Source organism: Pelobates fuscus, chromosome 3 (genome assembly GCF_036172605.1).
Source record: "Pelobates fuscus isolate aPelFus1 chromosome 3, aPelFus1.pri, whole genome shotgun sequence".
In the NCBI taxonomy this organism is placed as follows: Eukaryota; Metazoa; Chordata; class Amphibia; order Anura; family Pelobatidae; genus Pelobates; species Pelobates fuscus.
In genome coordinates, this window is record NC_086319.1 from 55306260 (window position 1) to 55321198 (window position 14939).

Sequence of the window (14939 nt, forward strand, 5' to 3'; positions counted from 1 at the left end):
ACACACTCACCCACCCACATTAACACATTTTTTTTAAATTTATTTTTAACACATTTTTTTTTATTAAACCCCCCTCCCCAACCCCCCCCAGCCTCCTTACCTTTGGGAATGCTGGGGAGGGGGGTGTCTCTTCCTCCCTGGTGGTCCAGTGGCTGCTGGGCGATCGGGCGGCACTGCCTGGCGGGCGGCCGGCCGGCCGGCACTTCCCCTGAGCTGTCTGCTCAGCTCCCTCGCCAGCCGCAGAGTGAGGCTGGGAGCCGGAATATGACGTCATATTCCGGCTCCGCCTCCCAGCCTCACTCTGCGGCTGGCGAGGGAGCTGAGCAGACAGCTCAGGGGAAGTGCTCCCTCGCCGGCCGCCCGCCCGCCAGGCAGTGCCGCCCGATCGCCCAGCAGCCCGCCGGCATGTCTGTTAGCCGCAAGGCTAACAAGACATTTGCCTTGGGCATTTGGGGGCGGCTTTTTTTGCCGCCCCCTGGAAAATGCCGCCCAAGGCAAATGCCTTGTTTGACTTGCGGCTAATACGCCCCTGGCAGTTAGATCATGATATAGAAACTTGAATCCAATAGAGAAAAGCACAAGCCACAAAATGAAAATAAAACAATATTCATGGCTGTCCGATCTAAAAATAATAAATCGGCTACAATCATAATATAATTGTGATAAAGGTGGAGCTGTCGCTAACATTTAACTCCCTGCCACCTGGTGATATCGGTTGTGGAGAAAGCTGTAGGGATATTTATTTATAGAATCTTTGCTACCCTGATCTCTTCTTCCAGTTTAGTGCATGTTGGGATAAAACGAACACATGCCACATTAAATTTATATTCTCACACATACACAAACATGCAAAATAGTGTCTGCGTAGGATCCTGCAAGATTTGTCTCCTGAGCACTTTACTGCTATTGAACACTTGACTCTTTAGTGAGTAAACCCGTAAGCCTATTTTGCCTTTTTGCTGAAGAGATAATAATGTGTGATCTTCACCCGAGGACTTTGTGTAGACTAGATATTTTTGTGTATATTACTTTTTTTCTATAGTAGAGTAGTTTGTGACAACAATTTTCTCATTAGGAAAGATTATAGCATTTTTGTTCCATATCTGAAACCATTTATCAATAAAACTACATATCAATCTGTAAATTGGAAATAAAGAACCCTTAGAGAGAGTTCAGAGAAGGGCTACTAAACTGGTTCATGGATTGCAGGATAAAACTTACCAGGAAAGGTTAAAGGATCTTAACATGTATAGCTTGGAGGAAAGACGAGACAGGGGGGATATGATAGAAACATTTAAATACATAAAGGGAATCAACACAGTAAAGGAGGAGACTAGATTTAAAAGAAGAAAAACTACCACAACAAGAGGACATAGTCTTAAATTAGAGGGACAAAGGTTTAAAAATAATATCAGGAAGTATTACTTTACTGAGAGGGTAGTGGATGCATGGAATAGCCTTCCAGCTGAAGTGGTAGAGGTTAACACAGTAAAGAAGTTTAAGCATGCGTGGGATAGGCATAAGGCTATCCTAACTATAAGATAAGGCCAGGGACTAATGAAAGTATTTAGAAAATTGGGCAGACTAGATGGGACGAATGGTTCTTATCTGCCGTCACATTCTATGTTTCTATGTTTCTATGTAACATAAAATAATGACATCTTTAATTTATTATCTCGTTGGATGTGTAACATTTTATTGGAAGTGCATCTGGTAATTCAGTTAGAGCTACGTGGCAATACAATGTGGTTTGGCATTGTAAGCCTCCCTCTACACTTGGATCTGTATAATGGTGCCGAAAACCAACAGGAAAGATTGTGAATCAATGTTAATTAATTAATTAAACTGCCACTACAGTATAGACTAAAACGTGCCGCTACCTCTATACTTAAATGTCCTATCCTCTCTGACTAACAAACCATTATACCTATCAGTTCATTTGTAGTGCTTATGGTGCAAATGGCTTTTGGACGTCATCCCAAAATTGGTGTCAAATTCTTTTAACTCAATTAACTAACTCCTCCCCAGTGGAGCAGCCTATCACTGTGGCCCTAGTTGGATGGGCTGATGTGAAACTCCACTGTTGCATTAGGAGATCAGCAGGCAAGGAGCAAGGATGTTGACACCATTAGAGCCCTGTTTTCTTTCAACCTTTAACTAATTCAGCCTTCTATCAATTCTTCCGAGCTCGATAAATGAGTACCGTTAAGTTGGACAATAATGACTGATGTTATTCAGTAGACAGTTTTGCTGAATGTAAGTATATGCATGAGGTCCTTGAGATACAAACAACATACTACGTTTTTTGAGTTTTATTTTTTTTTAAGATTGTGCCTGAACTGGTTGTATTGTCAATTAATAAAACTTGAATGTGCATTACAAAAAAAACCTGAGAATGGAATTAAAAAAACGTTGATGTAAATTACGAATGATTCCCTCCCCCTCCCCCACCTTGGTGTATATTCCAGGGAAGTGAACGGCGACTTTAATGTCTTTCTTAGTTGGGTGTCTTGTAAATTTTAAAGAAGTTCAGGATGATTATTTTAAATATTCTTACAAACCATAAGCATTTTAATACTGATGGCAGCAAAGACCAGTTTTACCAGGCAATGTAATCTTACTAATTTCACTCTTAATCTGGATTCCGTTTTACTTCTCTATAGCAGGGGTGACCAAAGGTATGCCATGCTTTGCATCATGGGAGTTGCAATTCCAGCTGGATATATACCATTTGACCACCCCTGATATGTGGTGTTTGTATTGCATGTTTTGCCAGCATTCTCAGAACCATGGACAGGGGCCTGGAAGTGAATGACTTTCATTGCTGACCAAAAACATTGTTAACCTGCAATGGGCTTCCACAGTCCCATCCAGTGGGTTATAATACCTAATCATGAATTGTGTGACATTTTAAAAACAAATTTTGTATTTTCATGCCCAGAAACGGGTATAATTATAGTGCTCTACTGATTTCTTATCTTGGCTAGTTTTACATAAAATCTTTTTAAAATTCTCTGTAATTTATTGTTTACAAACAAACCACTTTCATACATTATTATGCACTGCTTTACGGCCCCATCTTTATTATGCGCTGCTTTAAGGGCCCATTTGTAATAAAGTGTGGATTTGAAGAAGTAACAGTCATGGAATTACCATCGCTGCAATAAAAAATGTTTTGCCTCGCCCTGTATATGTCATTGTGGGTGTAAATGAGTGGGTGGGCATATGTGATGATCGGAGGTGAGTGTAAATAAATGTGGGTTATGTGGGGGTAAGTGACGGGTGGAAGTTTGGGTGGGGGATTAGGTGTGGGTTACTGGGTGTATATGAGTGGGGGATTAGGTGTGAGTTACTGGGTGTATATGAGAGGGGGATTAGGTGTGGGTTGCTAGGTGTATATGAGTGGGGGATTAGGTGTGGGTTACTGGGTGTATATGAGTGGGGGATTAGGTGTGGGTTACTAGGTGTATATGAGTGGGGGATTAGGTGTGGGTTACTGGGTGTATATGAGAGGGGGATTAGGTGTGGGTTGCTAGGTGTATATGAGTGGGGGATTAGGTGTGGGTTACTGGGTGTATATGAGTGGGGGATTAGGTGTGGGTTACTAGGTGTATATGAGTGGGGGATTAGGTGTGGGTTACTGGGTGTATATGAGTGGGGGATTAGGTGTGGGTTACTGGGTGTATATGAGTGTGGGATTAGGTGTGGGTTACTGGGTGTATATGAGTGGGGGATTAGGTGTGGGTTACTGGGTGTATATGAGTGGGGGATTAGGTGTGGGTTACTAGGTGTATATGAGTGGGGGATTAGGTGTGGGTTACTAGGTGTATATGAGTGGGGGATTAGGTGTGGGTTACTAGGTGTATATGAGTGGGGGATTAGGTGTGGGTTACTGGGTGTATATGAGTGTGGGATTAGGTGTGGGTTACTGGGTGTATATGAGTGTGGGATTAGGTGTGGGTTACTGGGTGTATATGAGTGGGGGATTAGGTGTGGGTTACTGGGTGTATATGAGTGGGGGATTAGGTGTGGGTTACTGGGTGTATATGAGTGGGGGATTAGGTGTGGGTTACTGGGTGTATATGAGTGGGGGATTAGGTGTGGGTTACTGGGTGTATATGAGTGTGGGATTAGGTGTGGGTTACTAGGTGTATATGAGTGTGGGATTAGGTGTGGGTTACTGGGTGTATATGAGTGGGGGATTAGGTGTGGGTTACTGGGTGTATATGAGTGGGGATTAGGTGTGGGTTACTAGGTGTATATGAGTGGGGGATTAGGTGTGGGTTACTGGGTGTATATGAGTGTGGGATTAGGTGTGGGTTACTGGGTGTATATGAGTGTGGGATTAGGTGTGGGTTACTGGGTGTATATGAGTGTGGGATTAGGTGTGGGTTACTGGGTGTATATGAGTGGGGGATTAGGTGTGGGTTACTGGGTGTATATGAGTGGGGGATTAGGTGTGGGTTACTGGGTGTATATGAGTGTTGGATTAGGTGTGGGTTACTGGGTGTATATGAGTGTGGGATTAGGTGTGGGTTACTGGGTGTATATGAGTGGGGGATTAGGTGTGGGTTACTGGGTGTATATGAGTGTGGGATTAGGTGTGGGTTACTGGGTGTATATGAGTGTGGGATTAGGTGTGGGTTACTGGGTGTATATGAGTGTGGGATTAGGTGTGGGTTACTGGGTGTATATGAGTGTGGGATTAGGTGTGGGTTACTGGGTGTATATGAGTGGGGGATTAGGTGTGGGTTACTGGGTGTATATGAGTGGGGGATTAGGTGTGGGTTACTGGGTGTATATGAGTGGGGGATTAGGTGTGGGTTACTGGGTGTATATGAGTGTGGGATTAGGTGTGGGTTACTGGGTGTATATAAGTGTGGGATTAGGTGTGGGTTACTGGGTGTATATGAGTGGGGGATTAGGTGTGGGTTACTGGGTGTATATGAGTGTGGGATTAGGTGTGGGTTACTGGGTGTATATGAGTGTGGGATTAGGTGTGGGTTACTGGGTGTATATGAGTGGGGGATTAGGTGTGGGTTACTGGGTGTATATGAGTGGGGGATTAGGTGTGGGTTACTGGGTGTATATGAGTGGGGGATTAGGTGTGGGTTACTGGGTGTATATGAGTGGGGGATTAGGTGTGGGTTACTGGGTGTATATGAGTGTGGGATTAGGTGTGGGTTACTGGGTGTATATGAGTGGGGGATTAGGTGTGGGCAGCAAGGGGGGTGTAAACAAGTGGGTGCTAAGGTGAGGTGGGTTGATTGTGATTAAGTCACAGGATGATTCAGTATAAATGAAATGGGGATGAGTTGGGTGCGTGGGGTTTAGCAGCCCTCCGATCTAGGTTCAGTCCCAAGTAGAAGGTAAAGATGACAAACTAGTACTCTTGGTTACTGCCTGCTTCTTTCTTGGCTGAGGTGGTAAATGTTACGAGCGCACTCTGAGATAAGGTCCTGGGGTTATCCAACGGGATAGTAGCATCTCCGGTGGCCAACCATAGGTAGAAGGCTGTTTCTAGCAGCAGCTGATCCCCAACAGCTAGGTGTCTCCTATAACAGTTAGCAGTGGGTGACTGCAGTAAAGGGTATCAGAAGCTCAAGCTATTCTATGCTTCATCCAGAGCTGCGTTCTCCAAGGCCCTTACTGCTCTCCCTCTCCTGTGGGGTGACCAGAGGAAGGCCCCTAAGTACTGACGGACCCCTGATGCCTGTACACTTGCTGCGCTTCAACAAGTGATGTTCTTTCTTGAGTAACAACAAAACCTCATTCTAAATAAAGAATTTACAAAACATTCACAAAACATATTTACGGACATGCATGGCATTATATTAATATTGAAGAGGCCGTCTGTGTAATTTATCAACCGTTCATCGGGAATAAAACAACAACTACTGACTTTCGTAGAATTCTGCTCTTGATTTGGAAAAGCTAAACATCTATTCATACTTGCAATATTTTTTAAACAATTTGTGTCGTTGACATTTGTCATTTTAAAGGGCCCCCTAAGAACCATAAGCACTGTGGTTCATTATAATGGTTCTTTCAGTTTTCTTGGTAGTTTTATATGGTCTGAGTAGCCCAATGAGTTTTAGATTAATACATTTTTTTCCTGAAGTTGATGCATGTGCCATCATGGCTTCAGCAATTTGCCTTCTCAAAAAGCTTAGGGTATTTCTGTTGGCATTTTTCGCAGTTTAGATAACTTTGCCTGCCTCGATCACCCTTGTGGGCGCTGATTTGTTGGTATAAAGCTGGACACCTGGGGTATAAGACAGTATGGCAAGTGACAAAGACTTAACAATGTTGGTGTTTTACCGGGGGGGTCATCCCGGTCCCCACTGAGGAAGGCTTGAGCCGCATGGGGATTGAAGCGCACGGAACCCGCAAGACTCACCTCGCAAGATGGCGGCGGATCACAGCCCTGTGCCACCCACTCCTACACCAGGGAGTCTCTATGAGCCGCAGTTACATCATCTGCCAAGCCGGAGGGCCCCAAACAAAATATAACCGCTGAAATCACGGTCTGCCGCTGTCTGGAGAAACACCTACTGCCCATAACGGATGTCCCCTGGTGGGGCCGAGAGCAGGAGGCGAGGGATGAAAGCGAGTAACAGCCAACTGGACTCACATGTACACCTACACAGAGGACAAGTGCTGGACTCACCGGACCACCGAGCCTGACAAGGGGAGATCTAACACACAAAGATGAGTACCTGTGGTCGCCAGATCTGTGGCCGCCAGGGGAAGGAGCACTACATGCCAGCACAGAGACTCTCACAACCCCATAGACTCAACAGGGGGCAACAGCCTCTCGAGTACCACTTGCCACCTAACATGCTCTGAAATTCACCGCAGCCATATTGTGATAACTCACACTGTAATGCCTAACAATGATATCTAATGCTGTAGGAACCCCCTCAGCTCCAGTGGTTACTTGCTTGTTCAATTTGGTGAAGCTTACCTACCTATATCAGCTCAGCATTTACACACTGAGGCTATTTACCTGCATAGGTTAAACATTTAGACATAAGTTGATTATTTTATATGCTCGGTCATAAGCGTCTGGCTCCCTCAGGAGGGTTGCCTCTAAGCCTCACCTAAATTACTACTGTAAACATGCTTAACCGTGCTAGCCTGCGTAATTCACTTGTTTTTATCATTGTTTTCATCTATGCTTTTCTTATGTTTTTTTTGTCTATCTTTGTGTCGTGATAAGTAGCAATTACAGCACCTACTAGGCAGCAGATCGGATAGCCTGTTACTAAATAATCTCTCAATGACATACCTGCTAGCCGAACAACCTACTTGCTTATTAACTGCTTATTGCATACACGCAAGACGCATCAGCATGTTTTAAGCATTACACTCACATACCCACTCATGTCTATGTAACCTACATCAACCACGTCTTAAGCTTTGTTATATATCCTAGACATGTTTGAATACCATGTGAAATAGCTAAAAAAAAAAAAAATGTGTGCCGTAACCTACTATGCCCTATATTTGTTCTTAAATGTATTTTGACAATCTTGTGTTTGCTATTGGGCCAGTGCAAGAGTTTGTGTTAACTATGTGCAACACGAAAAATAAAGAATTTAAAAAAAAAACAATGTTGGTGTTTTAATAATTGTAAAAAAATAATAAAAAATAAAAAAAATATTTTTTTTACATGCTTGTATGTGTGTATGTGTATATATGTGTATGTATGTATGTATATATATGTATATATATATATATATATATATATATATATATATATGTGTATAATCCCAAGTGAGAATTTGTTTTCCTTCCTTCTGGTTTATCAATTTAACTGATTACATTATAATTAAGTGCAAGTGAACATTTCTGAGAACCTGTACAGATAAGGTAGGAAAACAAATCTGAACTGTACATAACATTCCAATGCCGAATTCCATTCCTTCTTGTCTGGCTAGATAAAGGGATCTAGACACGTTCTAACTTACACAGAATTATAGTGTCAGTTATTTCTCTGTAACAATTGAATTCTTAGAAGACGTTTTGACTCTGGATATATGTCGCACATTTTGAGTTTTTCTTCCATTTTCCCATGTGTCCTGTATTAACCAAGTATGACCTATGTCTTAATAAAAAAAAAAACTAAAAAAAACTGTAATTCCTAACACCAATAAGAATTGTGGCTCCAGGTTATACTAACAATGTGCATTTTTATTTGCGTCAGGCAAGCCACCTGCTGTTATTAAAATATAACTGTAACGTATTAAGCCTTAGGTGAGAAAAACAGTTCTCAAACTAGCAAGGGTTCATAAAAATTCAGTCAAATCTTCTTGGTCGTGGTTTCTGTTTAAAGGGACACTACAGGCTTTAGATGACACATTATTTGTAAAATATTTAATGGATAATCATTGAAAAATATACATATAAATCTAAACAAAAAAGCCTCTTGAAGTAGTTAACTGTAAAACCCCAGAGATTCCAGCTGACTTTCTAGCATTCCCATTATAATCTTTGGAAAATGTGGATATCCTGGATACTTCTGAGCTAAACAACCAGGAAGTAACAAGACCAGTTTTCTGATTGATAGCTCTGGGGATGTAACAAGGTTCATTTATAAAAGTGTCAATTTCTATTGAAATCTACACTTTTTGTAAAATTAAAAAAGCACACTCTCTTCATACAGAAAGCATTTCAGCAAGCTACCGTGCATTAGGTGTGTGGAGTGTCCCTATGAGGGTTTATTTACCTTTTTACTGATTTTACACAGATCACCTAGGGAGCATTTTTTCTCAATAGTGTTTATTATTAAGAGATGCCATATTAAATATAGAAATTAAAAAAATGAATGTTGCTTGCTGAAACATTTATTTATGAAGAAATGTATCAATAAAAAGATTGAACAAATGTAAGAATTAGTGCAACACTGCCTGAGGTATAATTTGAAATATTAGCCGATTAACTATGCATTTGTATTTGTTTCCAATACTTTGCCTGCAAATTGAGGTGGGCAGGTTTAGGAAATGTGTTAATGGGACATGCATTCTTAGGTAATCAAAAACCACCTGTTCCTTGAGAAAGCTGAGCCACTATCTTCAAAAGACTCTGATAATGAAAAGTGTGAATGCTATTCAGTCAAAATAAACGATTAAATTCAGTTATTACATAATGAATAGAAAATCACATCACTTGTAATGAGAAGTTACAAATTGTCATTGCTTTTGCTCCAAGCAACGCTTAGCGTGTGTGTACAAAGATAAATAAATACACTGAAAAAATTTATAAACGCAACACTTTTGTTTTTGCCCCCATTACACAAAACGCCTATTTCTCTCAAATATTGTTAACAAATCTGTCTAAATATCTGTTAGTAGCACTTCTCCTTTGCTGAGATAATCCATCCACGTCACAGGTGTGGCATATCAAGATGCTGATTAGACAGCATGATTATTGCACAGGTGTGCCTTAGGCTGGCCACAATAAAAAGCCACTATAAAATGTGCAGTTTTATCACACAGCACAATGCCACAGATGTCGCATTTTGTGCGTGCAATTGGCATGCTGACTGCAGGAATGTCCACTAGAGCTGTTGCCCGTGAATTGAATGTTCATTTCTCTACCATAAGCCATCTCCAAAGGCGTTTCAGATAATTTGGCAGTACATCCAACTAGCCTCACAACCGCAGCCCACGTGTAACCACACCAGCCCAGGACCTCCACATCCAGCATCTTCATCTCCAAGATCGTCTGAGACCAGCCACCTGGACAGCTGCTGCAACAATCGGTTTGCATAACCAAAGAAATTCTGCACAAACTGTCAGAAACTATCTCAGGGAAGCTCATCTGCATGCTCATTGTCATCATTGGGGTCTCGAACTGACTGCAGTTATTCGGCATAACCGACTTGAGTGGGCAAATGCTCACATTTGGTGGCATCTGGCACTTTGGAGAGGTGTTCTCTTAACGGATGAATCTCGGTTTTCACTGTACAGGGCAAATGGCAGACAGCATGTATGGCGTTGTGTGGGTAATGTCAGCATTGTGAATAGAGTGGCCCATGGTGGCAGTGGGGTTATTGTATGGGCAGGCGTATGTTATGGACAACCAACACAGGTGCATTTTATTGATGGCATTTTGAATGCACAGAGATACCGTGACGAGATCCTGAGGCCCATTGTTGTGCCATTCACCCACGACCATCACCTCATGTTGCAGCATGATCATGCACGCCCCCATGTTGCAAGGATCTGTACACAATTCCTAGAAGTTAAAAACATCCCAGTTCTTGTATGGCCAGCATACTCACCGGACATATCACCCATTGAGCATGTTTGGGATGCACTGGATAGACTTATACGACATATACGTGTTCCTGGTCCTGCCAATATCCAGCAACTTCGCACAGCCATTGAAGAGGAGTGGACCAACATTCCACAGGCCACAATCAACAACCTGATCAACTCTATGCAAAGGAGATGTGTTGCACTGAGTGAGGCAAATGGTGGCCACACCAGATTCTGACTGTTTTTTGGACCCCCCCCCCCAATCCGGACCTCACCAATACAGTAAAACTGCACATTTTAGAGTGTCCTTTTATTGTGGCCAGCCTAAAGCACACCTGTACAATAATCATGCTGTCTAATCAGCATCTTGATATGCCACACCTGTGAGGTGGATGGATTATCTCGGCAAAGGAGAAGTGCTCACTAACACAGATTTAGGGAGATTTGTGAACAATATTTGAGAGAAAAAGGCCTTTTGTGTACATAGCAAAAGTCTTAGATCTTTGAGTTCAGCTCATGAAAAATGGGGGCAAAAACAAGTGTTTTTTTAATTTTGTTCAGTGTAGATATAGAGATGGATGGATATAGAAATATTCTTTAAAATATATAATAATTTGAAAGTGATTATTACAATCTCCATATTACACTAAATGATGTGTATAAATGTGTGTGTTATATATAATGTATTTATATATTATATACACAGAGAGAGAAATAATTACATAGGGGATTATTCACTAAACTCCAAACTGAAGTGAATTTAAAGTTTGAATGTAAACATTTAGTACAAAACATAAGATTTGAAAATAAAAATACACATTAGGCTAAACTGTTTACTATATATTATTGCTGTCTCATCGTAGCACAGCCACAGGTGGTATCTGAAAACATAAGCAAGGGTGTAAACTGCATTGCTTAAATACTTCCCCGGGGCAAGTTATTTCAGAATAAATGGGGTTAACCAACATGGTACCCATCAGCCAGGTGTGCCTGTGTCACATTGGAGTAACTCGTTGTGTTTATGTGTTATTTCCAGATGTCCCCCTAAATCAAATTTGGTATTGTGCTGTCAAGAGTTACAAACATTTATAAACTGTTTCCATGGAAACTACAGGCTCAGAGTTCTATTCACCAGAGTCAAATTCTGTCTACTGGGGGTACTGTGGGTAACATACACCTAATGAGTTAACCTGGAAATATGAATTCGGAGCATAAAAAGTGGAATTGTAGACTACTGAGGAAAAAGTAAATGGCATGTTTTGTCTATTGCTGACAATCCTAATCTCTGTAATGCTTCAAAAACTCTACTTCTCATAATGCAAAGCCAGCCTAATGAGAGTTGTGTTGGTTGTTGACCTTGTCTGTACATTTTAAAATGTACAAGTTTAATGCCTTTATGGTGAGTCTATGGTTGTTTGTTACTGGCTTTTTGAAACCATGCAGTCTATTACTGTCATTGCCAGCATTTTGTTGAAAATGCCTCTATCTATGGGAGGGCAGGAGGCAATTACTTCATTCAGAGGTCTGTTACCAAAATGCCTTCCCCTTCTGCTTTGTAACTTTGTTACATCCCTTCACACAGTTGTTAGTTTTTATGATCATCTTTATTGCCTTTTCCGTTCCAAACAATATATAATTATCTCCCATTGTCCTATGTGTATACTTGTTTTCAGATAAAATACTTTCCTTAAAAAAACAAAAACCTGGTGGTGGGATAAACCTGTTAAACTGAGTGAAGCGATAATTAACATAGCACTCTGAAAGTGGAGGCCTAAGAATTCTACTGTACATGGAAATATCAATTGTCTAGCTCAGTACATATATTTAAAAAAAAAAAGAATTAATGACAGAAAATGTGATTAGAGGTCTGCTTATGAGTGAAGGTTATCTTTTAGCATTATTTTCAATGCCAAAGACAATAACAATAACCATTCTAGCTCGTTGCAGTGCTTATAGTGCTATGAGTATATGGCTGCCACCCAGAGTTGTATGTCTACTTGCTCCAATGGGGAACATTCCAGCACACACAGCTTACTTCTAAGTATTTGCTCTGGTATTTCAGAAATTACACTTCCACATTATTATCAAATTGGTCCAATCTTGGGTGGCAACAATAGATTTATAGCAATGCGCTGTAGTAGTTTAGAATGCTCTTTTAAACTCACAAGTTCTTAATTTTCTATCCTGAATGTAAAACTAGGAAGCACGTTAAAAACAATGTGTACTGTTAGCAGCAGTTATAATCTCCTCAACTAGCCGAACACATAATTAATGTTTAATAATATGGAAGGGAGGGATAATATAACTGGCAAAATATCTGCTTCCTTTAATAAAACGTTTACATTTCATCTCATCAGAGGCTTCCTTACTTGATATTCATTATAAATATATATATATGTATTGCGAAGTGTGAATTGTGTAACTGAATTACCCAGAGAGGCTGCCAACCTAACACCATTAACTATCCCTTGGTACATTAACAAACTATGCAATAATAATCATTTTATACTTTGCATCAATTCTCATTGCTATGATATTTGAACAAACTGGTTTCATATTTGCATTTCAACGTTTGCAAGCTCCTAGACATAAATTTTATATTTATGCACATGTTTAATTATTAACCATGTTTGTCCTGTTAAATTAACCTGCATTTGTGTTCTTGTTTCTGCAGGTGATCTATCGAGCTATGTCTAGTCCTTATTCCTCTGACGATCCTTACAGCGAAGAAGCACAAGACCAACTCATGATCACTAACCTTCGCGTGCAGTTGTTGAAGCAACAGATATGTCCCTGCAAGAACAAGGATCCAGACATTAAACCCCAGTATATGGCCCACTATGCAGTCTATGATTTTATTGTTAAGGGCAGTTGTTTCTGCAATGGACATGCAGATCACTGTGTCCCGATAGAAGGAGTCCGACAAGCAAGGACAACAAGCAAAGTGCAGGTGGTGAGTACACAGTTTTGTGTATTACTGCATTAAACTATTTAAAGGAACACGTAAGGCGCCTTGAAAAAGCTAAAGAGTTTTTTTTTTATTATGAGTTTGATATAAATTTTCAATTTTTTTTTATTAATAAGAAAATTATTCTGTATAAAACACACCTACCTGTTCAGGTGATTTCATTGCTTCATAATGCTACAGGGGTATCTGTTTAAATAAGTGGTACGCAAGAGCATGCACTCTTATGGCTTGTACAAACATGACCCCACATGGGCTTAACACATTTCTATAGTATGCTTTGAGTGTGCTAGGACAGCCTGGTACATGATGCAAATAAAAAATGAAAACAAAACACAAAGCACTGTGCTATTGTTGGGCCAAATTTAGGAAAAGGTGTCACCAAGGACGAGTAATCCAGGAGATAAGTTGAGAATGGGTATTCTTTTATGTAATAAAATAACATTAGCTCTTACCCCCAAATCTCTTATCTCTAGTCATTTGTCTGGGTGGAGGAGGTAATTCACTGTGTGATGGTTTCACAAGTAGCTATTAAGTTGCTGTTAATCTAGTTAGAGCTCTCGCGTGACAGTGAAAAGCCATCTGAAGCCAGGAGCATAGCTGGGAGAGATGTTGTAGTCACTCATTGTATCTATCTATAATCACGGGCTAATTTACCTGCTGACATTTATATGTCAGATCCAATGATGTCACACAAAATGCCATAGTCTTCTTTCAACCCACTGCAGAACCTTGGATCACAAGTCAAATTACAAGTTCTATCATGTTGCCATACATTAGTGTGTGAGAATAACTGTGTATATATAATGTGTGTTTAATATGCACTTTAAAAAAAAAAAAATATATATTTTTTGTCACACACCAAGTGGCCTCTTTTGTTACGTACATCTGTACAGCTGCTCATTAATTTATAAATACGGGTAAGAGATGTAATTGCAGTGTTATTAACTAAGTAATATATTAATACACCCAGTCCTCCTGATTAACAAAAATAATCTTTTACCATCCTGGGGCATTCAGATCGCAAAATCCAGACATTGCTCACAATACTTATCAGAGATTTCGGCATTCAGCTTCTGAATGGACCTAAGTGTCTTCAGGATTTAAGCCTGTCCAAATACTACCCTCAAATCCTGAGCAACGTGTGAAAATGTCTGGATGTACATACATATTGAACCTGTGGGCTCCAAAATAAACGCACATTGACTTGTATCTTATGAGGAATTGGGGGATACTCTCATTGCTGTAGGTTCCCAAGGAGTTTATTCAGATGTCCAGTGTGTTGCGAATTGGTGCAAACTGAGTGGGCCTCTGCAATAAAGGAGCAGTGGAGTCCGTAGCTTATGGGTCATCTGTGAATGTCTAGTTGGTATCGCTAGTGTCACGGGCTTGCATATTTAAAGAGATTATGGGAAGACAATAAGCTGTTTGGCAATATTGAGTTATGGGGAATTAGGAGGCCAAGGTAACACCTTGAACACTTTGTAATGTTCTTCAAAGCATTCCTGAACAATTCTTGTCAGTGTGGCAGGGTACATTATCCAACTGAAAGAGGCCACTGCCATCAGGGAACACAATTGCTATGTGGTGTTCATGGTCTGCAACAATCTCTAGGTAAGCGGTACATGTCAAAGTAACATCCACATGGATGCCAGGATCCAAGGTTTTTCAGCAATTTGAGTTACAGTAGCATTTCTGTGTGATCGGAC

The 14939-nt window shown here is 40.6% G+C and overlaps 1 protein-coding gene across 1 annotated transcript in view; it reads left to right on the top strand.

Annotated features, from left to right (window-relative positions):
* NTN4 (netrin 4) overlaps window positions 1-14939 on the top strand; it is a 117084-nt gene that overhangs the window by 47981 nt on the left and 54164 nt on the right. Inside the window, exon 3 of the mRNA XM_063447086.1 lies at window positions 12940-13218. Coding sequence (XP_063303156.1) covers window positions 12940-13218 — 279 coding nt within the window. The remainder of the gene's footprint in view (window positions 1-12939; window positions 13219-14939) is intronic.